The following is a 23071-nucleotide window of genomic DNA, read 5'->3' on the forward strand; positions in this document are numbered from 1 at the left end:
TGCCTCCCTCTGGCCAGGCCCCGGTCACAGGCGCTTCACCCTCATTGGCACCCTCCCCCCTGTCTCTTACTTGTCCAGCGCCGACCCCTGGCTCTGATTACTGGTGAGACGAGAGAAGACGTTTCGGTCATTACGGGGCCGGGTGGGAGGGGACGAGGGGGGCGTGAATCCCACGTCTGTAGACCTGGGGAGTCGGGACAGAGGGCAGTGCCTGTTAGTGACCACACCCCCCTGCCCACAGGCCCATAGGGTTGTGCTTCTAGCACCTTCTCTGTCCCAGTTTTAAGGCCCAGCGGGCAATTCTCTTGGAGCCCAATCTCCACTTAACCTGACAGGCTCAGTTCTTAATCCCTCCAGGCAGTCTAAGACCTACAGGAACCTCCCTTTCCCAAGTCCCCAAGACCACTCTTTGGGAAGCGATAGTGTCGCCCGTTGCCAAGTTGTTGGGTCAGCACTGACGTCAGCAAATCTCACAACAGAGTGAAGCATGCCTGCCCGGCACCCTCGTCCTGGCCACGAGCGAGTCGGAGACCAGTCCTGTGCCTGATGTGCGTGACGCCTTCCAAGCCAGCAGTTCATGTCCCTTCACTACGCCAGGCAACGCCCTGCTGTGATCTCATTGGCTTGTCTGCAGACCTCGATCACCAGACCTTTCTCCTTAGTCTGGAAGCTCCACGGACGCCTGTCCGCAGTGGGCAACCCTGCTGGTGTTTGAAACACCCACAGAACAGCTTCCCGCAGCACAGCAACATGCAAGCCGCCACAGTAAGACACACTGAGAGAGGGGTCCCCAAAAAGCTCCCTGCCAATGAGTCAATGCCAACTTTTACCAACCCTACAGGCCAGGGTAGAACTGCCCCGGAGAGTTTCTGAGACGTAACTCTTTACAGCAGTGGTTCTCAACCTTCCTAATGCCGCCACCCTTTAATACAGGTCCTCATGTGGTGGTGACGCCCCAACCATAAAATTATTTTCGTTGCTACTTCATAACTGTAATTTTGCTACTGTTATTAGTTGGGTGACCCCTGTGATAGGGTCATTTGACCCCTAAAGGGGTTGTGACCCAGAGGCTGAGATCTGGCTGCTTTACAGGAATAGAAAGCCTCATCTTTCTTAGAGCAGCTGGTGGATTTGAACTGCTGACAATGTGGTTAGCAGCACAATGTATAACCACTACACCTCCAGGCTCAAGCTGACCTACATCCTTTGACCTACAGCATAGGCACATTCTCTCGATGGAGGATCTGGAAGGCTCCACGTGTCACCAGCTCTTCCTCAAAGGCCACCTCTGCCATGGGCATCTCCTCGGTCTTTAGTGAGGGAGGGGGCAAGGAGTGTGGGCAAGCCCATCCCCTGCCTCCACTATGCCCTGTGTGCCTGGGGAAGACCACCAGGCTAGCCCAAAAGCTAAGGACCAGCAGCAGATGGCTCGAAGACACACCCCAAGCACAGAATCTCTGTGGGACCGGGCTCATGCTGGCTGACCAGGCTCCCCACCACCTGCATAGACCTCTCTGATTTCTCTTTGAACTTCTACACCCCTGTCACATGACAACGACTGCTGGCCATGAGGCGGGGCTGGAGCACATCTGAACAATGACCACTGCAAGTCACGGCAAAGTCACCCACATTGAGCCCACACAACGAACAGTTCCTGAGCCTGCTCCCCACAGGCTGCGGAGGGGACCAGGGGAAGAAGCGGAATGCCTTGGGCAAACGAGCCTGGACTAGAGAGTGGACATGGTGATGGACAGAGGTGGGCAGCCCAGGACTGGACCAGCAGAGACCCTGGCACGCTGGCTCGAAACTGCTCTCACCTAATGGGCTGCCCTCGGTCGTAGGACTTCCTGCGGGTCAGAGGGGACGTCTCCACGCCACGAGACTGCCGGGGGCTGGAAGGGAAGGGTGCTGTGAGGCCCAGACCCCACTCCCTGCCCGCCCGGACCCCCGTCCCTGGCTCCCACTCCTCACAAAGTGCTGCCTCTGGTGGGCAGGCTGATGGTGCGGGAGACCTTGTCCCGGTAATAGGGGTCTCGGATGGAGAAGCCCACCGCGTCCTCTTTGATCTCGACAAGGGAGGCCAGGGACTTGGTGATGTTCCTGGTGGAGATGTCCAGCGGGGGGCCCAGGCACTCGGCCGAGACTGCCTTCATCTGGGCAGACAGCTTGGGCTCTCCCTGGGGAAGGAAGTGCTAGGGTGGGGTGACTCGCCCAAGGGCGGGGAGGGGGGTACATGCAGGACGAGCCGGAAGGGGCACCCTAGCCTAAGGCAGGGAAATCAGTAGAAGGACAAGACAGTCATCACACAGAGGTAGCTCCCGGCAGGCTCTCCAGCTAGACCCTCAAGACATTCCGGAAGAATCCAGAGTAACTGAGCTTGTTTTACGACTCCTGCCAACACAGACCGGCTGTTGTTCTCCCTCAAACCAAACCCACTGCCACGGAGTCGATTCTGATTCTCAGTGACCCTACAGGAATTGAAAGCCTCATCTTTTGCCCTTGGAGCAGCTGGTGGTTTTGAACTGCTGATGATTTGGTTAGCAGCCCAACTGGTAACTCGGTAGGCCACCTGCTGAACCCTGATTAATCATTTTATTTGGAAACTACGCATAATGCATGGTCCCCAGCATGTGGGGTTTGTTCCCTCTCTCTGTAGTAAGTGGGATGCTGGGCTGTCTCCTAGCCAGTCCTACCGTGATGCTCACCTCACTGTGGTCTAGAGGAGTCTGGGATGCAGACGCAGGAGGGGGGGAGCTGAAAGCAGAGTCTCTGCCTATGGCGTCACCAGACAGCAGCCACACAGAGGCTCCAGCAGCCTCCCCTCCCCCACCTCAGAATGAACAGTGCCAGACTCGCCCCGTGTACTCCTCAATCCCCTTCTAGGCCAGCCCCTTCCAGGCTCCCCCATCCCAGCTGGGGGAACTATTGGGTCAGGATGGGGAGCAGGGCAAAGTCACAGTGAGGTGGGACTCCACTGGGGAAGGCTGGAGCTGAGAGCTCACCTTGAACTTGAAATCATCATGGCTGGTGGAGCCTTTCATGGTGAACGACTGGGAGAAGCTAGGGGGACGAAGCAGAGGGAGTTCAGAGGGCCCTGGCATCTGGGCTTTGAGATGTGGTCCCCAGGAGCCTCCCAAGCCAGGTTCAGCCCTGGGACCCTAGGCGCCCCTCCCCCTGCCCCAGGGAACACCGATTCCCAATTCAGAAACTCACCTCCCCTCAGAGAACTCCGAGATCTCCTCATCGGTGCTGGCGTAGCCGTTCTCTGTGGTGAGGAGGAGGGTGAGCGCCGAGAGGGGGACAAGGGACAGGCAGCCTCACGGGTATACCACCCACCGGGGACGCCCCAAGAGGGAGGGTGCAGGGGGGTGAGGACAGCACCCGTCCCACGTGCATACCCTGCTGCACGTTGTGGATGAGGGCCTGCAGCTCGGGGTGAGCCTCGGCCTTCTCCCGTAGGGCATCCAGGAGCAGGTGGTTCTGGGAGGAGCCTGTCACGTCTGTCTGCCTCAGCCGCCCCTCCAGCAGCCGGATCTGGGCCTCCTTCTGGGCCACTTGCAGCCCCTGAGGCAGAAAGCAAGACCTATGCTCACCTTCCAGGCCCAGGATGGTGGGTACTCTGTCACTGGTCTCACACAAGACACCTGTGGGGGACCAGGTGCCAGCCTCGTACCTGTCACTGACCTGATGCCCCTCCCCCAGCCCATGTAGCTTCTGCCACTACATGGGTTACAAGTCACCTGGGACAGGGCCAGGAGACATGGCGATGGTCTCCCCACCCCCTTCCACAGCTCTCCTGGGGGAGGGGTTGGGGGAACACTTCTAGGCAGTTCTGCCAGTGGGGGATACACATTGTTCTTATGTCCGCCCAGCCCTGCTGGAGAGGCCCCAGGCAAGACAGACCCTTGGATGGAGACCCTGCCATGAGCCTGGTGCCATATCACGCCCAGACACACAGGCTCTCCTCAAAGCCAGGCCACACCCACCAGCTTGGCAGCAGGCCCCCTGATCAGAGGCTAGCAAAGGCAATGCCCAGCTGGGTAGTGACGCAGGCCAGTGAGTGTCCCCGCCCAGGCTTAGGCGCTAGCCGCTTACCTTGTCAATGGACGCCTTCAGGAAGTTGTCCAGCAGGAGACGGGCTTCGGCCAGAGAGCAGGAGCTGATGACCACCGATGTGTCTGTGGAGTCCAGCTCCTCCTGGGAGTGCGGGGCGCAGAGCCCATGGTCATGCGGCTGCCCTGGTACCCGGGGCCCCGCCCACCCACCCACCCGGCAAGCACCTTGGTCTCCTCCAGCTGCACGATGGTGGCCTGGCAGTCCGTGATGCTGTCGTTGATGTAGTCGATGTTGGCCGCCAGCACCTCCATCTCCTCGGCCAGCTCCGGCAGCCCCTTCTCCTCCTCCGGGCTCTCGGCCTGCAGCCGCTCCCGCTTCCTGCGCAGCGCCTCTAGCAGCAGCGAAAGCTCCTCCCTTTTCTGGGCGGGGCGCGGGGGGGAAGAGGCCTCAGAGGGATGGACAGACAGCAGGTGCGAGGCTGGGGCTGGGCGGTGGGCCAGCGGGGAGGGCCTACCTTGATGAGCCGCTCCATGTCAGCCTCCAGGTTGACGATGGTCATCCTCTGCATGACGATGTCGATGATGCGCCGCTCCAGAGACTGCCACTTGAGCCGCGCCGCCTTGCTGAAGCTCTGGCCGGCCCCCTTCTTCTGGAACTTCTTTCTGGGGAGACGGAGGCACAGGGGATAGTATGGGAGCACCTCCCAGCCTCCCTGGTACCCCCCCCCCAACTCAGAACTGACAGACCCCCCTCACAGGGCTTCCTTCACCCTCACCCTGCCCTACACCTGATGCGGTCCCAGGCAATGCCCCCCCTTCATACCTGGCAGGCCGGGTGCCATTCACAGTGGGCGTGGGGGGGTCCCCCAGGAAGTGGTTGATCTTGCGGTTCCACTGGCGCACGATGCTGGAGACTGAGCGGGCCCCCGACTCAGCCTCAGAGGAGGTGGTGCTGGCCGACACCTCGGCCCCCGAGTCCAGCATGGGCGGCTTCAGCGCTGCCCGGCCGGCCACACGCTCAGACATGGGCTTGGCCAGGCGCCTCAGCGCAGACACCTGGGGGGCCAGGAAAAAGGGGCCAGGTGAGGATGGTGGCCTGAGGGGCCAAGGACAAGGTCCAGGCAGGTGTGTGTGTGTGTATACAGAGACAACCCTGGAGCACCTAGAACAACGTCCGTGTGTGCGCGCGCGCGCGTGCACGCATCTGCGCGCGCAGAGAGTACCCTGGAGCAATAAAGGCAAGGTCCAGGTGTGTGTGTGCACATGTACAGAGGCTGTTCTGGACTGGACTGGTCTGGGGCCTGCATAAAAGATAAGAGCTCGTTGGGGATGAAATAAATGTGGAAGAGACTTACACCTCTTCTGTCTGCTCATTAAAAGCTCAGGCCATTTGGGAAAGGAGTCTACAGTCTGCCCTTGGCCCAGCCCCGCTGACAAAGCAAAGCCCTCTGACAAGATCCAACAAAGACATGGGCAGCGTTTGCTGAGGGAGAGAGTCCCCCTGCCAGGGTCACAGGGAGAGCCTGACCGGCTGATGGGAGGAAAGGGGACAGTGCTTGGCCGGCTGCCGTGAGCTCACCTCCTGGGTCTTCCTCCTCAGGACTATTTCCTGTTGCCGCTTCTGGGACTCCAGAGCTCGGATCTGAAACTGTGAGTGAGAGAAGAGGGGTGGGGTCCATGCTGAGGCCCCTTAGCCTTTCGTGGCTTATGGAATGGAGACCTGGCCAGCTCTACAGATGAAAACCTGGGTCTTAGAGATTCTCAGCAAGACCCAGAATTCTACGCCCCCTCCCAGAGGCCAGTGGCAGGCTCCTTCTGCATGAGCCATCCCGTGGCACATGGACCAGGGGCCCTGAACTAGTGGGCTCGGCCACAGGGAGGGGCTTCTCTGGGGGACCTGAAGCTGCTCAGTTGAGACCCTGTCTTGGCCTTGGGCCAGCGTCTCCCCATCCCAGGGCTCCAGTCCTTCCACTGAGCCCCAGGGTCAGGTTAGCAGCTCCCAGTGGCCCTGCCTTTCTCTTAGGCTGCCATGCCAAACCTGCCCTCTACCACCATGGGCGGCAGCAGTGGAGATGGGCCGGAGGGGCAGCAGTCACTTGACAGGGATCAAAGGCCCCTGGAGCTCCAGGCCAGCCTCACCTCCTGCCGCCGCTGCTCCTTCCTGAGCTGCGCTATCTCTCGGTTCCTCTTGGTCTCCACCAGCCGCCGCCGCTGCTGCTCCTCACGCATCTGCTTCATCAGGGCCACCTGGGCAGCAAGGTGGGGTTGGGAGAGTCAGGCTGGGACAGGCATGGCAGCTGCACACTGCAGGAAGGGGATGGCCAGGCAGCACCCACTCGGGGGACTGAAGCTTCCACAGAAATCAAAGCTCACACACACACTTGCTGGCAGGAACAGTCAGACTGTCAGGTGCACCCACTCGGAGAAGCCCAACCCAGGTCCCCACTACTCCTGGCATCCTAGTCCTGGGTGGGCTATCCCCGCAGTCGCTGTCTGGAGTCTGGCCTGAGTGTTGGAGACAGGTGACCTCACCTGGAAGGAGCACCTCTGCCCCTGAGAGTCGGTGCGAGCTGAGGTGAGAGGCAGGGTCAATCCCAGGATGGCAGTGACAAACATCAACACCGCACCCCCCCCCCCATGTGCTGAGCATGAGCTGCGTGCTCAGGACGGGCCACCTGGGGTGCCGGTATAAAAACCCCTGCTTATACACGAGGGAGTGAGCAGGCGACTGATGCACAATGACAGAACACGATGTGATGCTGGCGGTCAGGAGCCCAGCTCCAGTCCTTTGATGGCCCCTGCCCAACTCCTCCAGCAACCGACCCTGAGGACGGTACCCGGCAGCCCTGCCCAAAGATGGGGCCAGGCAGAGAGGAGCGCCTGGGGCCCTGACGTCCTTGGAGGGCTGGGTAAAGGCTCAGGACCATCACGAGTGTGGCCGCTACAGATGCCCAGATGTGGAGCCCTGCTGTGCTGCCACCCTCGGGAGGCTGGCTTGGCCCCACCCGCCCCTCCACCACTGGTGCTCAGAGCATTGGTGCGCACAGTACTGGCTTCAGACCCCTCCAAGGGGCAGGGCCCCAAGAGGAACACAGGGCAGGGTGGCTTGCCCTCTGCCCTAAGGACAGTCAGAAGGGGCAGTGGCAGGGGAGGGAGGGAGGCACAGTGGCTGGCAGGGTAAACTTCTCCCTCATCGTTGGGCTCCCACAGGGAAAATATAAATAAAGAGGAGAATTCTGGGGTCTGGGATGAGTGCCCCCACAGACAACTGACCAAGGAAGCAGACTCAAAGCCCCTCGGCCCTCCGAGCTGCCTGTCAACCTAAGTTCCGAGTTATCTTCTGGGATCAGGGGCTTCTGCGGCTCCCCGGGAAGAACTGTTGTCCCAATCTGAGGCACCTCTGGTACACCTCACATGGAAGTCGTTAGAGGGCTGATGTGGTCAGACTGGGTGAGGCCAGTACAAGTGCGTGGCAGTGCTGGGATGGCCAGTGTGCATGAGGGAGAGGCAGTGCTGCCTATCCTGTGAGTCACTGGGGCCCTGAACTCGCCAGCACTAGGTTCACCATGCTTGTGATGGTCAGTGCTGAAGTTGGAGCAGAGGACACTCCTGGGTCCTGCTGACCCTGGAATCCATCCTAGCATCATGGCAGGATTCCAGGTTCAATCCACAGAGGAGGCAGTGCCGTGAGGCTCTGCAGGGCTTGCGCCGAGATGTGTGTGGCCAGGTTGGGTGGTCCTGTATCAGCATCTACAGGGGTACTTCCATGGAGAGTGTGGGCACCGCCAGCACCATCTAGCCGTCTCAGGGAGACCTGCACAGCCCAAAGGCTAGATGGAAGAGCCACTGGCCCTTCCATTCTTCACCACCAGGGGCCGACTCATTTCCCCCGTGAGATGCATAGACTTGAATTTCAAGACCATTCAACTTCACCGTGGTGGCCCTCTGAACAGGCACAGCAGTGAGAGCAGAAATAGGGTTTTGGGGGCCAGATCGGCCCAAGTCAATCTGAGCACAGCAGGGTAGGACACTGCCACCCTGTCAGCTGATGGAGTCCTTGGACTTGTGCACCAGGTCCAGGCTTGGGGACAGAGCCTTCCCAAAAACTCACTGCCACGGCGTCATTGCTGACTCTTGGAAACCTGCTGTGGGTTTCCGGGACTGTGAGTGCTTATGGGAGTAGAAATCTCAGTCTTTCTCTCTCAGAGCTGCTGGTGGTTCAAACTGCCGACGGTGTGGATCACTGCTCAACTCACAACCACTACATCACCAGGGAAGCAAACCAAAAATAAAAACCGTCTCCTTGTAGAATCTGTGCTGGCCATGACTGCATTGCTTCTACTTTGCACACTGGTATCAGCTGAGCCGGTGCTGGGCCCACAGTAACCGAGGGCTCCTGGCACCCATGCCAGTGTTCCTTAGCTCCAAGTATGAGCTTCCTTTGAGATGACCCTGTTTCCAAGGCTAGCCCACCACAACTTGCAACCACCAGTGCAGGGCTGTGCTATGAGGTCCAGCCTGGCCCAGGGCTGGGGGAGCAGAAGGGACTGAATTCAGGGTGTGCATGAAGGGCCAGGAAGGCCAGGAGGAGAGGGTGGACGGGAAGGAAGGACTCAGGCAGGAACCACAAGTCCGAGACACGAGGTCCCACAGAACAGAATACTCAGAATGAAGGAACCACGCGAGCCCTGCAGCCCCTCCAAAGAGAAAGAGGAGGCGTCTGCTCTTGTGAAGATTCACAGTCTCGGGAACTCTACAGACCTTGTGACTCTGTCCTCTTGGGCCACCTGGAGTCATAACTGACAATAGTAGTGGGGTGGGGGTACCACATAGATTAAATAGGCCTGGGGCACAGAGCTGAGTTCAAATCCCAAGTCTACCTTTTGGTAGCTGGAATGAACTTCTCCGAGCTTCCCTTTCTCCTGCATAAAATGAAGTTAGTTCTTAAGAGAAGACAGGACTGAATGTGATCATGTGAGTAATGCATGCGTGCAGTTATGCTAGTCTAGGAACCTGGCTACAGGAGCCCTGGTAGCATAATGGTTATGCACTGGGCTGCTAACCGCAAGGTCAGCAGTTCAAAACCACCAGCTGCTCTGAAGGAAAAAAATACTTTCTGCTTCCATAAAGAGTTACAGCCTTGGGAACCCACAGGAACAGCTCTACCTTGTCCTATAGGGAAGCTCTGGGACAGAAGAGACTGGATGGCAGTGAGTTTTTTGAGATTCTGGCCACAGCGCAGACAGTGATCATAATAATTATTATGATCACTATTATTCTCCGCCACTGCTTCCAAATGGGGGCGACATTGCCCCCTGCGATGGCATTACTGAAATCTTTATCCTGGATAATGGGTTACAGTACAAAATGTTTCAATTGCCCGGGAGCACTGGATAATTGTTTTTTGGAAAAGGGAGCATTTGGCCAAGTAAGTTTGGGAATGAATGTAGTCTCGGCAAAGCTAGGGGAAGAGTGGGCATTTGGCGGCAGGACTTTGGCCGTCCACAAGGGAGAGCCAGGTGCTAGTGTGTTGTGTGCTGTTACGACGCTCAGCTGGTTCCAGCGGAGCTTCCAGACTGGAAAAGACTAGGAGGAAAAGCTGGCAACCTACTTCTGAAAATCAGTCAATGGATCGCTACAGCCGCACTGTAGCCATAGCCAGGAGCTGGGGCTGTCTGGGCAGCAGCTCACCAAGTTACGACTGGAGGCAACTGTGGTGCAGCTTCCCACCACTGGGGGCAGTGTTGAGCAGGGCCCATGTGGATGCGCAGCTCTCCGGCCCAGAGACTGGAACGGGATATTTCGCGGGACAGTGCACCTGGCTAAGAGGACAACGTCCATGACACTGAACTGCCCTGATCATTTTTAACATGCTAGCTGGATTCTTTGAAGTCACGGTCGGGGCCCTACCTTGGCCTTCTTCATCTCGGCCACCTCAGCCTGCAGCTTCTTCAGCTCCCGCTCGTATCGAGACTGGTTCTTGAGCAGCCTTGCGTGCTCCTTCTGCGCAGCCTGCAGCTTTTGCAGGTCGCGGTTCATCTCCCGCAACCGCTTCTCGTAATCGGCCTTGATCTTGTTGGCCTTCTCCTCCGTGTAGCACTCCATGGTGCCTGAGGGGAGCAAGAAGGGGTCTCTGTGCTGTGTCCCCCAAGCCCTCTCATCCACCAAGGCTCAGGCCGGGCTCACTGTCTGACATTGGGCAAGTCACACCGCTCTCTGGGTCTCACCTTCTTCATTTAAACAAGAGATGCAGCCTGGATGACCCCCAGAGCCCCTTCCTAATCCAGAATTCTACTGGCTTGGGCTCTGAGCACCCCCGATCACCGACCTCCACGGGGGGGGGTGGGGGTGGGGGGGAGGGTTCTGTAAGGCACTCCATGCTGGCTTAGTTCTTACCCCAGAGGCAGTGTTAGAGAAGCGAGCCCAGGCAGAGGGAAGAGTTAGAGAGAAAAGCAGAGTGCTGCCGGCCAGGGCAGATGGACAGAAGCAATGACCACCACACCCACCCTGGACCTCTCCTCCCAACTGCCTACCAGACACCTCTCCTCGGATGCCTACCGCTTGAATCTCAAACGAACAGGCACAGAACCAGGCTCCTAGTCCCAACCCCTCACTCTCTGCAGTCTCCCCCATCCCAGTAAGCATCATCGCCATCTTTTCAGGAGCTCAAGCCTTACAGAGGCCTATAGCTTCCCTGTCCCTCAAACCCTCCCCCGGCTGACCAATCAGCCACATCTTTAGACGCCACCTTCAATGTATATCCACAAATCCACCACTTCTCACCACCTGCTGACCAAGCAATCTCTCCCCGGGGTCTTTGGACCCACTTCCTAGCTGGTCTCCAGCCTGCATTTGTTCCCTAACACCAGCCAGAGTGGGCCTTTCAAATGCGTTCACAGTTCGGGCCACACTCCTCCCACCTAACTCCACTCCTTCCCAGCTCCCACGGAATGGAAGGCAATGTCTTACAATGACCTGCATGCCTGCTCCCACATTTCTTCTCTGACCTCATCTCTTGGCTACTGTCCCCTCGTCCAATGACTGTCCCCAGTCATTCTGGGACCCTCGTCATTCCTCCAGCATGTGCCTGCCTCAGGGCCTCTGTGTCTTCTGCTCACTTTCTTGGGATGCTCCACTCCTCCCACCTTCTGCTGGAGCACTCTCACCTCCTTCACCTCTGCTCAAACGACAGCTCAGTGAAGCCTGCCCCGCCCAGCCTGCTCCCCCGTCCCTCTCCAGTGCTGTCTTCTTTTCCATAATACATACCACCGACTACTATACTACTCAAACCAAACACAGCCATCGAATCAAGTCTGACTCATAGCAACCCTACAGGACAGGGCACAACTGCCCCAGCGGGTTTCTGAGAATGCCACTCTTTACAGGAGTTGACAGCCCGTCTTTCTCTCACAGAGCAGCTGTTGGTTTCAAATGGCTGACCTTGCTGTTAGCAGTTTGAGGACTAACCACTACGTCACCCTAAGCTACATACTGTGGCTATCTTGTGTGTCTCTTCCTACCAGAATGCAAACTCCACAAGGCCAGGGATTTGGCTCACTTCCATGTCCCCAGCAGCTCGAATAATGTCTGGTCTGTAAGAGGTAGTCCATTCATGTTACTGGATGGATGGATGGATGGATGGATGGATGGATGGATGGATGGATGGATTGACAGGTGAGCAGGGTAAGGCAGACAGCATGTGAGAAGGTGGTGTGCTTCAAGGAACAGAAGGCGGGAGAAAGGCCAGCGGTGTCACATTCACAACCTAAGAGTATAACGGCTTTCACTGTGCAAAATGACGGTGCATTTGAAACACAGCGCAGGCGCTAGGGTTAAACATAAGACGTCCTCTGGTCAGAGGCCCAGGCAATCCCAAAGGGGCTGGCTGCGGAGTGGGGCCCCGGCTGGGGCAGGGCGGGTTGCGGGGCTCACTGAGATTCTGCAGCACGCGGTCCCGCTCCAGCTGTGTGTCTCGGATCTTGTTCTGCAGCAGGATCAGCTTCTCCTCGTACTGGTGCTTCAGCGTCTGCAGCCGCCGCTGGCTGTTCTCCAGCTCGTCGATCAGCTTCTGCTTGATCTCGATCTCACACGTCAGGTCGGCCAGGTCCGCCTGGAAGTTCACCTCTGTGGGGAGAGACAGGCTCAGCCCCGCATGCATGGGAACAAGGGGGTAGACAGAAGCAGGCTGGCCACACAAGGGACTCCCTTGGTCAGCCAGGACCAATTGGTGGCCTGTTCTGGAGGGGACAGGTACAGCGCTTCCAGATAGAGTAGTGCTTGACACAAACGGCCCAGAAATGCTGTCCAGGCCCCTGGGGCTGGGAGTCTAGACACCAACCAACATCTTCCTGCCTTGGATGAAGGGGGTGGCTGATGGAGTGGGGGCGGGGGACGGTGAGAGGGGCTCTAGCCCTTTCAGCTGTGGGCCTTCATGGAAGGCAGCAGGCAGAGCTGAGGGGAGGGGTCTGCAAGTAACACATTGGGAACAGTTACTGAGGCCACGTTTGCTCTTGTTGGGAACACAGGGTTCGCTTGTAACCCACCGCAGAGGTTGTGGGGCTGAAAGAAGCATCCGTGTGGAGAAGGGCGGAGCTCAGCACGGTATCTGGCTGATAACAAACCTGCAGGAGGTGCTTGCTGCCTTTATTCTCCTTGCGGTTGTTTTTGTTGTTATTATTATTATTGTCAAGTCCAGGAGTTTTTGACCCTGAGCAACCACTATGTTTGAGAACTCAGACAGGACCTGGTGCCCCCTGCAGGGCATATGGGTCTGTCTGGAGCATCCCCACCAGCCAGCTGGCCTGTCCTGAGAACTGGCTCTGGGTGCAGTACGCCTGGCAGCCCCAGCCCCTGGGCCCCAGTCCAGTTGCCACACACCTTTCTCCTCAGGGTCTGAGTCCGAGTCCACCAGGCTCTCCTCGCTGCCTGAGTCCTCGTCTTCGTCCTCTCGGCCCTCCTCCTCCTCGCAGCCGCTCTCATCCCGGTCCTCTTCCTCCTAGGCACCAAGCACTGTGTCGGCAGGCTGGCCACAGCCTTAGGTGTGTGAGGAGGTGGAGGGGGCAGGTAGAGGACCCCCGCCCACCTGGAATCCTGAAAAAGGGGCACCTCTCCCGATCCACTGCCTGGGAAAGCCTCCTGCCTTGTTGCTTGTGTGGAACCAGGGGGGCACTGTGGAATGGGGTCACACGGCAACCTATCAGAGCCATCAGGAAGCTCAAGGGTCAGCTGGATGCAGACCTGAACCCCTGCTCCCAACCCGGCACGGGCAAGCAGGTCATTGGACCCTGCACCCTGCCCAGCAGGTATGTGGGATGAGTACTGGTGGGGATTGGGCGGGGCTGGCCCCTCACCTCCTCGGCCTCGTTGTCGTCAGTCTCCTCGCTGTTTTCCTGTTGGAGCTTTGCGCTCTTTTTGAAGGCGTCCTTCTCTGGGCTGCCAGGGGTGGGGGGAACGGTAGGACAGGTGAGGAAGCTGACCTCGCCTTGAGCGTGCAGGCAGGGCAGGGCAGTGGCAGGAGTGGGCTTGGGGCAGTCTTGGCTTCCTGCAGCCTGGAAGCCGGCTATGCTGCCAGCCCCGGACCCACAATTCACCCTGGTCCCTCCCATGCTTTCCTCTGGCCAGGGTTGGCCCAGCTCTGCTCAAAAGGCCGGCAAATGTGCACAGTGACGTCCTAAGCAGTTCTGGATGGCGCCTTGGGGAGATCCTGAACACTGGGATGGTGGGTGGGGGCAGCAGCCCTCCAGGGGCCTCTACGCAGGCAGGGTCTGCACCCACACCTCTTTCTGCGCTGCCTGCTCTCCCTCTTCTTTAGGCGCTCCAGGTCCTGCTTGGCCTTGCGGATCACCTCCGTGGCATCCTCCATGCTGGCCGGGCTGGCCGTGAAGCTCGCGGTAGCAGGGGAGGCGCTCAGGGAGTAGGGGCTGCGGGCGGAGGCCCGGGAGAGGTTGCGGCGGAGAGATTCGTTCATGGCCTCACTCTCCAGGAGCTTCGTCCTGCGTGGGAAGCGGCATGGAGGTGCCATGTGAGCTGGCTTCACCCCCAGTCCTGGTCAGAGCCCCCGCCTGCCCCAGCCCACCGGGCTCACTCACCGGAGCTCCTCGATCTCCCGGATATAGTTCTGGATCAGAGCTCCGATGGCCTCGTTCCCATCACCTGGAGGGGGAGAGCCAGAGGTGGGGGCGACGCACAGTGAATGACAGCGACGCCCAGATGGTCTGTCTCTCTGCCTCTTCAAAAGGCCGAACACACCAGATTTTAATGTTCTTAAGTGGTCCTCTCGTTGATTCCCACACATCAGGATCCCCGGTGCACCCAGGACTCACCGGCCTTGGCCAGGAGCAGGTTGGCCTCCTGGCTCATGAGATGGGTGACACGGTTGTTGATGGCATCGATGGCCTCCTGCATGGCCTTGACCCGTAACCGCAGCGCCCCATTCTCCTTCTGCAGCATGGCGTTCTCCCGGAACAGGTCACTGTAGCCTTCAGCTCCGTCCTCCCCAATGACCCGCTTGCCCTGCGAGGAGGGGTGGATGGGGAGCAATTCGTGGGCAGGCCATGAGTCTTCCTCTGCCACCGATCCAGCCTTTCCTGTGGCAGGACTTCTGTCTCCTCCTGTCTCAGATCCCTAAGCACAGCTCTGCCACCTCTAGTCCACATCCTGTAGCCAGTTGTTTGAGGCCTCCCACCCCTTTCCACATCTTCATGACTGCTGGCCCTGGGCGCAAAGCCGACTGGGCCACGCGGCTGGCGTGAAGTGTGTACTACGACAGGGAGTGGTGGAGACTGAGGCGAACTCCAATAGACCCAGCCTAAAGGGGGGCAATTCAGCACTAAACGTTGTTTCATCTTCTCATTTTCCAATGGGGTGGGGGAAGAAGCGAGATCCCCTGCTTTTCAGAAAGATCAATAACTAATTTGCCTTTTTTTAAAAACAGTGCAAGTCACAGCAAACCTACTTGTGTGCTAGATGCCAGCCCTGGGCCACCCGCCAGTGACTTCTGCCCTAGCACCCCCACGGAACTAGACATGTTTCCCAAAGCAGCCAACTTTCCCGTCTGTTTCTCTGGGCATGCCGAATTCCCAATCTACCATGCCCGCCCCACATCCTTTTGGAGTTATCTCATTAATTCTGCAAAATCCAGATGAAAGGCCCCCTGACCACCCGTGAGAGTGGGGCCATTTTGTTCTCCTGCCCCCTGGAGCACACTCATGGGGCTCCCACTGGCGAAGGGTTCTGCACCATGGTCCAGGGGCCTGCCCTCCCAGCCCCCAGCCCCTCCCGCCCTAGACATGTTCAGCAGCCATGTCTGCCCTGTGTGTAAAATCTAGGTAGCAAGTGTCGGGTTGCTCTTGTGCTCTGGTGCCTTGCACTAAGCCCCCACCTGGGTGAGCCCCCCCTGAGACTCAGCCGACAGCGGGCACACAGGGGTACTCAGTGGGTGTGGGAGGAAGGGTGGCGGTGGGGATGGGGGGTTACAGCGGCTCTGGAGAACCCAGGGTCCGCCTGCAGGCGGGCACCGGCTGGCCTCAGGGGCACGGGTCTGAGTGCCGCGGCGTGCTGGCCGCCTTGAGCTCACCGCTTTGTACTCCATCAGTTCCATCTGCAGGCGTGCAATCTCAGCCCTCAGCGCGCTGATCTGCTGGCTGGTTTTGTCCTGGTTCACCACCACCTTGTTCTTGATGTTGCGGGCCCGGTTGGCGTACTTCAGCGTGTTGAGCGTCTCCATGAAGTCCCGGTCAGAGGGGCTCACACAGGCAATCATGATGGTCTGGCTGGAAGCGGGGGGTCACCAAGGAGGAGTGAGGGGGAAGAGCGGGCACAGTCAGCCCCGAGTTCCTGTCTTAAGGACCTGACAGTTGAAGAGGCCCCGGGTCCCCATCAGTCCCTACACAGTGAGCATAGTCCATAAGCGCAGCTAACAAGGTTGTCTGTGAATGGGACATTGCCAGAACCCTCTGCTCAGGGTTGGGAACACGCCACGGTGGCAGGTCTCTAGCCGTTCCCCTTTCGGATCCCGTGTGGGCTGTAGCCCCTCCTTCAGCAGGATCCCTCCCAGCCGTGCAGACACGGAAACTGTGTTTGATTGCAATTAGCAAAAGTTCACAGAGGACCTCGCGGTTCCTTCCTTCCAAGTCCGCAGCCAGCGGGGTGGGGGGAAAGTCTCTGCTCCACGAAACCCTCTCTCCCCAAACCCTCGCACCAGCCTTCCCTGGCCCCTCCCCAGCCCTGCCCCCTTCACTGGAGGCACGTTCCCAGCGTACCTGTTGCCCCCCAGCGAGTCCTGGAGGAGTCGGGTGAGCTTGGAGTCCCTGTAGGGCACGTGTACCACCTTCTTGCTCTGGTCCCCCAAGGCGCTGATCACGTTGCCCAGGGAGAGCTGTGGAGGCAGAGCCGGGTAGGCACAGGGCCTCAGGGTAGGGACAGAGCCCCACTTGCTGAAGATGTAATAAGCTTGTGAAAATTGGGGCAGGGCTGAGGACTAAGGATGAAGGGCCAAAGGCCCAACCAGCAGTGGCATGTGGTCAATCGCTGCATGAGGACCGTAGAAGAATGGGCAGCTAAGGGCCAAGGGCCAAAGGAGGGCCTGAGATGGGCTGATCTGGGGGTTGGCTGACCACCGAGAGCCTACCAGACCACAGTTGATGGAGATGCCTTCCTTGGCCCGCTCGCCCGTGGCTCCAGTTCGCTTCAGCCTCTCGGAGCCGGCCAGGTCCACAAAGTGAAACTTAGCAGTAAGGGTCTCATACTCATTGGTAGGGGCTGTGCCCTCAGGAAGCCCAGCAACGGCCTCATTCACCTGCAGGGGAAGTTGGCACTGACTCCCCAGGCCATGGGTTCCTCTGCCCTCTGCCCACAGTATCGCAGCCCCACGTGACTCAGGGCAGGGCCACAGGGCATTTCGCTGATTCCCATGTAATTCTCCCAACGAGAGCTAGCGCTCTCTCGTTCTCTCTCTCTCTCTCTGTCTGGCGTGCTTGCTCACTCACACACACACACTCAATCCTCATAGGGAGGAAAGGAGCCCTGCTAACTGAAAGGTCAGCCAATGTAAAAGGCCGAGGGTCTATCAGGTTGGCAGTGGGTTTGGTTTGGGGCCTGAATAGATGGGGAAATGAGTTCAAAAGCAGTAAAAAGAAAAAAGAAAAGTACAACAGTGTAAGATCTAAACTCAGGATTCCCAGCTCTGGATCTGCGCGGCACCTCGCCTTGGCCCCTTGGGGCACCCTTGCCCACGCCGGGCCGGCCCGTCCACGGGCTGCTTGCTCACCAGGTCGGGCTGCGAGCACAGGCGCATCTGGCACAGGTGGATGGTGAAGATGGCGTGGGAGCGGGAGCTCTGCACGTTCATCTGGGTGCTGGCCGTGGTGCGCGACAGTGCCCCCTGCTTCAGGCTCTGGATCAGCTGCGGGGGCGGGAGGCATGAGCGAGCCGGACTCCGCCAGCGCCGCCCTCCCAGCGATGCCCTCCGCCTGCCTGGGTCTGCTCACCTCCTCCTGTGTGTTGATGAGGCGGGAGGTGACACCTGTGGTGTAGATGCCGCCGTTGGCGTCCTCGTGGATCTTGATGTTGGACCTGCGGTGGCGGGCGTCCGGGTCTCGGGTGCTGTCAAACAGGTCCAGGATCTCTTCGTTGTAGAGCTGCAAGGCACAAGTGGCGGCTGCGTTTCTGCGCATGTGTGCCAGGGGCTGCCGGGCGGAGGGTGCTGAGGACCGCTTGGACTTTGTCCTCGGCTTTTCTCATTGATGGATTTATTTTCTTTGGTCAACACACTGTATTCCGGACAAAGCTTGCTGTCTGTCATACGCTGTTTGACCAGCCCCCGGCGGCATAGTGGATTATGAAAGTTCACCAACCGCGTGGATGGAGGCAGACGGGCTATCTGCGCCCATCAAGAGTTACAGCCTCGGAAATCCAGGGCAGGGAGTTGTCCCCTGTCCATAGGGTTGCTATGAGACGGACTCCACTCGATGGCAGTCGGTGTGGGTGTTTAGGGTACCTTGTTTTTGCACTCCGTTCTTTTCCCACTTAGCATCATCACTTGGAGATAACCCCATAAACGCTGTCATTATTGCCATCAAGTCGACTCTGGCCCCTAGCAATCCCACGTGCAGAAGACGATGGTTCCAGAGAGTCCAGGCTCTGGAGACCTGTCTCCCGAAGCACCTCTGGGTGGATGTGACCCTTGAGCCTTTCAGTTAGTGGTCAGGTGCTTAATTAACCATTTGTGCCACCCAGGACTTCCAGTTCCATATGTCGTGCCCATAAGAATAACATTATAATGTATTCACACATTGCTGCATTCGCCTCCTCCTTAATGGCAACGAAAGCAGCTTGGCCATAAGCATAGCTGGCCTGAGCCTGAGCCTGAGCTGGCTTGAGCCAGCCCCTGTGCAAGGGAAGGGACCCTGAAGGACCAGGAGATTGGAGTCCCAGATGGCGATGAGGAAGGTGTGCCCATGACATGGGCAGGTCTTGTTATCTTTATCTTATCAGGCTGAGACAGAGGGATGGGGGGGGAGGGGGGGCTGGTTCCGGATGCAGGAGGCAAAGGCAGAGCTTAGTGGAGACCTTGGAACATGCTGTGGTCAGAAAAGTCCCTGGGGTCGCAGGTAAGACAAACTCCCGAATCAGTGGCCCTGTTTCTGTGCTCAGAAGGGAGGCGGGCATGGACAGCCGACTACTGTGGTCCCACCTCTGGGGAAAAGCCTGGTGAGACCATTTATTGGAGGTGGCCTGGCCAGGGCAGTCACCCCGCTTTAGATGATCCCCGCTTTGGGAGCCTCTGGCCAGGGCTGCTTCACCTGCAGAGGAGGGTGGGTTGATCACCAATCGGGACCTGGAGCTGGACAGGGGGCAGCAGCCAGCAGAATCCTGGGGCTGGGGCTGGGGCAAGGGAGGGAAGGGGAGTACTATAGCCCACGGACATCCCTAGCTTTGATGGTCTTAAAGGGACAGAAACAGCCCTCAGAAAGGGGAAGAGGAAAAGGAGAGACTGAGGCCGACATGACTGTCAAAGTGTCTGTCTGTCCGTATGAGACAGACACACTGCATCATTTAACCCTTCCTGGTTTGCCTTTGGCATGGATGGTCTGTGAGCTAGGCTGCTCATGGGGGCGTGCCTGTGGCTGCAGTGTGGAGAAGGGAAGCAAACAGAGAAAGGGGGAATGTTGAAAAGCAATCAGGCAGACACACACACACACACACACACACACAGCAAGTTTGTTAAAAAAGCAAAGTCCTGAAGGACAAAGGAAGCCTCTCAAAGTACAGCCAGGAGATCATAATTATGTAGCCATGGGATGGAGGTGGGGCCAGGATGGCTTGGGAAAAGCTGAGACCACACTCTCCCTCAGAGAGAGGCCAGGGGCAACCTGGGCACCATCAGTACAGCAGGTTTAGGGACTCAGAGCCTGATGTGACTCCAAACCTAGAAGATGGCTGGACTAGAGTCTTTGGGTCAGGGCTCTAGATGCTGAGACGCAGAGAAGGCAAGGTCAAGGCAGGGTCTCCAGGGAAACATTCAGGCCCACCTGCCTTCCAAGAAGCCCCTCTAAGAGGGGGTCCTTTGTAAGAAGGAGCTCCTATTCCTGGGCTTACTGAACTGAGGCTCAGCACAGCCCCAAATCAAAGATCCCCTCTTCTACCCCTAAAGGCTCTGGTGGCCACGACTTCAGCCTCGGCAGGCAGCATCCTTGCAGAGAAGGCAGAGTGGCTGCAGAGAAAGGCACATCTGGAGGACCTGCTGCCTGGGGCCCGGAGTCACAGAGGGCCAGGGAGTACCTCAGGCAGAAGGGGCAGGGGCAGCTCTGAGGTGGAGCGGGGACTTGGCAAAGGCCAGGGGAAGGACAAGAACCAGACTTCTTCCTGTGCACCATCCAGGTGAGCCCCACGAAACCCCAAAGAAAGCAGATAATACTACCTCCGGGTTGATATGAGGCTACCGATGCTGAGTGGTGACCTGACTTGCCAAAGCCACCCAGCTCAGAAGTGCCAGCACTGAGATTCTCAAGTTCAGTGGGGCTTGAAGGTCTCATAGAGGTCAATGGCTCAAGGTCCCCGGCATGCAGGAAAACCCTTTCCCGTGACCCACCATGCAGTCCTCCCACCCTGGTTTGCATACTCCTGCCAGCGGAGAACTCATCACCTCTGTCGGAGAGGGCTCAGGCCAGTCCCTACTCAGGATGGAGCTGTGAAACCTCAACAGGCCATTCTGTTCCCACCTGGGGTCCCTGAGATCCACTCCGAGAGGCAGGCCCCAGCTTCTGTGGCCTTGTGGGCCCCATATCACTCTCCCACCCGCCCCACAAGGCCAGGCTACCTCCAGGAACTGAGCGCTGACTTTGAACTCAGGCCCGGTCAGGCCCTGCTCCTGTGCCCGTTGCTTGCGCTCGGCGATGCCCGCAAAGAGGTGGGCAATGGCCCTCGGAATGATGCCTTGCTCATCCTCAGACGTCGACATGTCGAAACCAGTGCCCATGGTGTATGTCTTCCCGGCCCCCGTCTGTGTGGGCAAGAAGCAAGGAGGGTGGTACCCACACACACCCGGGTGCCCCAGTGAGCCCTGGACTGGGGTGAAATCCCCTTACCCGTCAATCCATTGTACAGTGGAATTCCCACCCAGGCCTGGCTGGGGCCTTCCCAGCCTGGGAAGTCTTCTGTGGCCGATCACCTGCCCCTCCAGGGGAGGAGCCAGCAGCACTGCACTCGAGGGGTGGGGGCAGACTGGGCTGGCGTGGCTAGTGGCAGGCGAGGGTCCTTACCTGCCCATAGGCCAGCACTGTGGCATTGTAGCCCTCGAAGCAGCCCTCAATGAGCTTGTTCACACAGGTCGAATAGATCTGCTCCTGCCAGGTATCCAAGTCGAAGACAAAGTCGTAGGTGAAGGCCTTGTCCTTCCCCAGCAGGACCTGGGGCTCCCCCGGGGTGACGGAGGTACAGATGTGACAGCCCTCAATCTTCTCCTTCGAAAGTTGGGGCCGAATCCTGCCAAGGACAGGGAGAGCCCGGGGTCAGGTCCCCTGGGCCAAGGTGGTGGGGTGCTGTGGTCCCGTTCCCCCGCACTGCCCGCCAAGCTTCCACTTCCTCCAACAAGTCCCCCGACAAGCTAAAGAAGGAGACCCCCCAGAAGACAAGACCAGATTCAAAAGTAATAATTATATATATATCAAACATTTTATTAAGGGCTCTTACAGCTCATTGTCACAATCTGTAAATCAATTGTATTGAGCACATTTGTACATATATTGCCATCATTATTTTCTAGACATTTATTTTCTATTGAGCCCTTGATGTCAGCATCTCTTCCACTCCCCTCCCTCACCATCCCCACCCTTGTGGGCCCTTGATAAATGATTATTGTTTTCAGGAATAATAATATTAACTCCACCCTCCCCCCAAAAAATAAGGATGGTGAACATTTATTTAGCGCCCAGTGTGGTTACTGGTTACGCATTGCAAAACCAGCAGTTCAAAACCACCAGCAGCTCCACAGGAGAAAGACGGGCTGTCTACTCCCGTAGAGAGTTACTATCTCTTGGAAACTCACGAGCAGCTCTGCCCTGCCCTGGAGGGTGGCTCTGAGTCGGCATCAGCTTGATGGTGGGAGTGTCGTGGTGTTGGTGTTTGGTAGGCCATCTCTGAGTCTAAGGGGTCTTCCACGACCTCATTCATGTAGTCTCCACTACAGACCAGAGGTTTTCACCAGAGCTTTCAGATGAAGAAACCCTGGCTGGAGGTGTTTCACTGACTCACCCACAAGGTTTTATCACAGAAAGCAGCAGAGCTGGGATCGAACAGGGAGCCCCAGAAACTAGTGCCTGCTTCTGGAGAGACAAAGTTCCATTCTGGGTGGGAAGGATGAGACTGCCCAGGCCACATGCGGATAGGGGCTCAGGTAGAGGCTGAGACAGGCTCTGCCAAAGATGGAATGGCTGCCACGGCCCTCCAACCCCGGAGCTGCATCCCTGAGGCCAGCAGCTCGCCGACATCCTCCGGCACGAGCTCTGGGCTCGTTCTAGGACCTGCAGGGACTGGATCAAGCACAGACCTTCCAGATCAGGAAAAGCTGGAAGGGTCCTGCAAAGGGTAGAAGAGCCTGTGACGGGCTGGACCCGGGCCAGCCGCACACCGTCCCCACGGATAAGAGGACAGTGGCATCAGGGCTGAGTGAGGAGGCAGCCATGGACAGAGCTGTCTCCATCCAGTCACCCCTCCCTCCTTTCCAAAGCAGCTATCACCATGGTGAGGTCCCCATGGCAACCAAGCATGAGTCAGTGAGTGCATGTTTGTAGGGATTGGCAGAAAACACCCCTTGAACCTAAGGAAAGTTGGGGGGAGACGTCTGATTCTAATGCCCAGTGCCAGCCCTGCCCACTGGGCAATCACAATGGGCTTCTTGTCAGGTTCCCTCTCCCTACGCAAACATTTACCAAGAGAACAGAGGGGCCAGACCAGCGCCCATCCAGGACCCAGAGGCACCTAGCCACACAGCTGGGGGAGGGGGGCACGCAGTCGCCATCCTGTCCCTGCCCTAGGCCTCCCAGGGTCCAAAGTTCATGCAGAGCTGCAGGCCGGACAAGGTGCTCACCTGAGTCTTGTGTCTGCTCAGAGCTCAAGGCTCTCCCTTCCTGCCCCTCAAGGGCAGCTAAGCACGCCTAGGCCACACCCAGGAGGTCATGGATGGCCGTTTGGACTTCCCTCAGAGGGGTTTCCCCTGGGGGGTGAACCAGGCTTCACACCTCAGCAGCCCTCCCCTCAGTGAGCAGACAGGAAGGAACCCAGGCGGTTGTCACTGTTATCTATTCTAAGCATTGGGCCAACTTGAAACGAGAATCCAGCATCTCAGTATCCCACCCGAATGGGTTTCTGACTGAGCAGAGAGCATCTGGCTAGGCAGGGCAGCATCTAAGCACTTGCTTATACAGAACCTCTTTGGCCTCCAAGGCACCCTGGTCAGGAATATTGCTCCTATTGGGTATCTGAAGAAACGGAGAGCCTGGTACTCAATTAGCCCCAAA

The 23071-nt window shown here is 58.1% G+C and overlaps 1 protein-coding gene across 3 annotated transcripts in view; it reads right to left on the reverse strand.

The window, feature by feature from the left end:
- KIF21B (kinesin family member 21B) overlaps positions 1 to 23071 on the reverse strand; it is a 53460-nt gene that overhangs the window by 16045 nt on the left and 14344 nt on the right. For 2 of the 3 annotated variants that reach the window (XM_075528809.1, XM_075528808.1), the window contains exons 2-26: positions 20816 to 21038; positions 20374 to 20556; positions 17543 to 17692; positions 17323 to 17457; positions 16684 to 16851; positions 16316 to 16431; positions 15631 to 15826; positions 14378 to 14567; positions 14144 to 14207; positions 13832 to 14047; positions 13406 to 13487; positions 12933 to 13050; positions 11988 to 12179; positions 9966 to 10165; positions 6195 to 6302; positions 5635 to 5703; positions 4879 to 5111; positions 4571 to 4718; positions 4281 to 4475; positions 4096 to 4197; positions 3399 to 3564; positions 3214 to 3265; positions 3003 to 3060; positions 1972 to 2177; positions 1818 to 1892 (exon numbers count right to left, since the gene is read on the reverse strand). In XM_075528809.1, the coding sequence (XP_075384924.1) occupies positions 1818 to 1892; positions 1972 to 2177; positions 3003 to 3060; positions 3214 to 3265; positions 3399 to 3564; positions 4096 to 4197; positions 4281 to 4475; positions 4571 to 4718; positions 4879 to 5111; positions 5635 to 5703; positions 6195 to 6302; positions 9966 to 10165; positions 11988 to 12179; positions 12933 to 13050; positions 13406 to 13487; positions 13832 to 14047; positions 14144 to 14207; positions 14378 to 14567; positions 15631 to 15826; positions 16316 to 16431; positions 16684 to 16851; positions 17323 to 17457; positions 17543 to 17692; positions 20374 to 20556; positions 20816 to 21038 (3645 nt within the window). Of the gene's footprint in view, positions 1 to 70; positions 185 to 1817; positions 1893 to 1971; positions 2178 to 3002; positions 3061 to 3213; positions 3266 to 3398; positions 3565 to 4095; positions 4198 to 4280; positions 4476 to 4570; positions 4719 to 4878; positions 5112 to 5634; positions 5704 to 6194; positions 6303 to 9965; positions 10166 to 11987; positions 12180 to 12932; positions 13051 to 13405; positions 13488 to 13831; positions 14048 to 14143; positions 14208 to 14377; positions 14568 to 15630; positions 15827 to 16315; positions 16432 to 16683; positions 16852 to 17322; positions 17458 to 17542; positions 17693 to 20373; positions 20557 to 20815; positions 21039 to 23071 lie in introns of all 3 variants that reach the window. The other variant, XM_075528807.1, reaches the window with a different exon arrangement.

Source organism: Tenrec ecaudatus, chromosome 1 (assembly GCF_050624435.1).
Source record: "Tenrec ecaudatus isolate mTenEca1 chromosome 1, mTenEca1.hap1, whole genome shotgun sequence".
In the NCBI taxonomy this organism is placed as follows: Eukaryota; Metazoa; Chordata; class Mammalia; order Afrosoricida; family Tenrecidae; genus Tenrec; species Tenrec ecaudatus.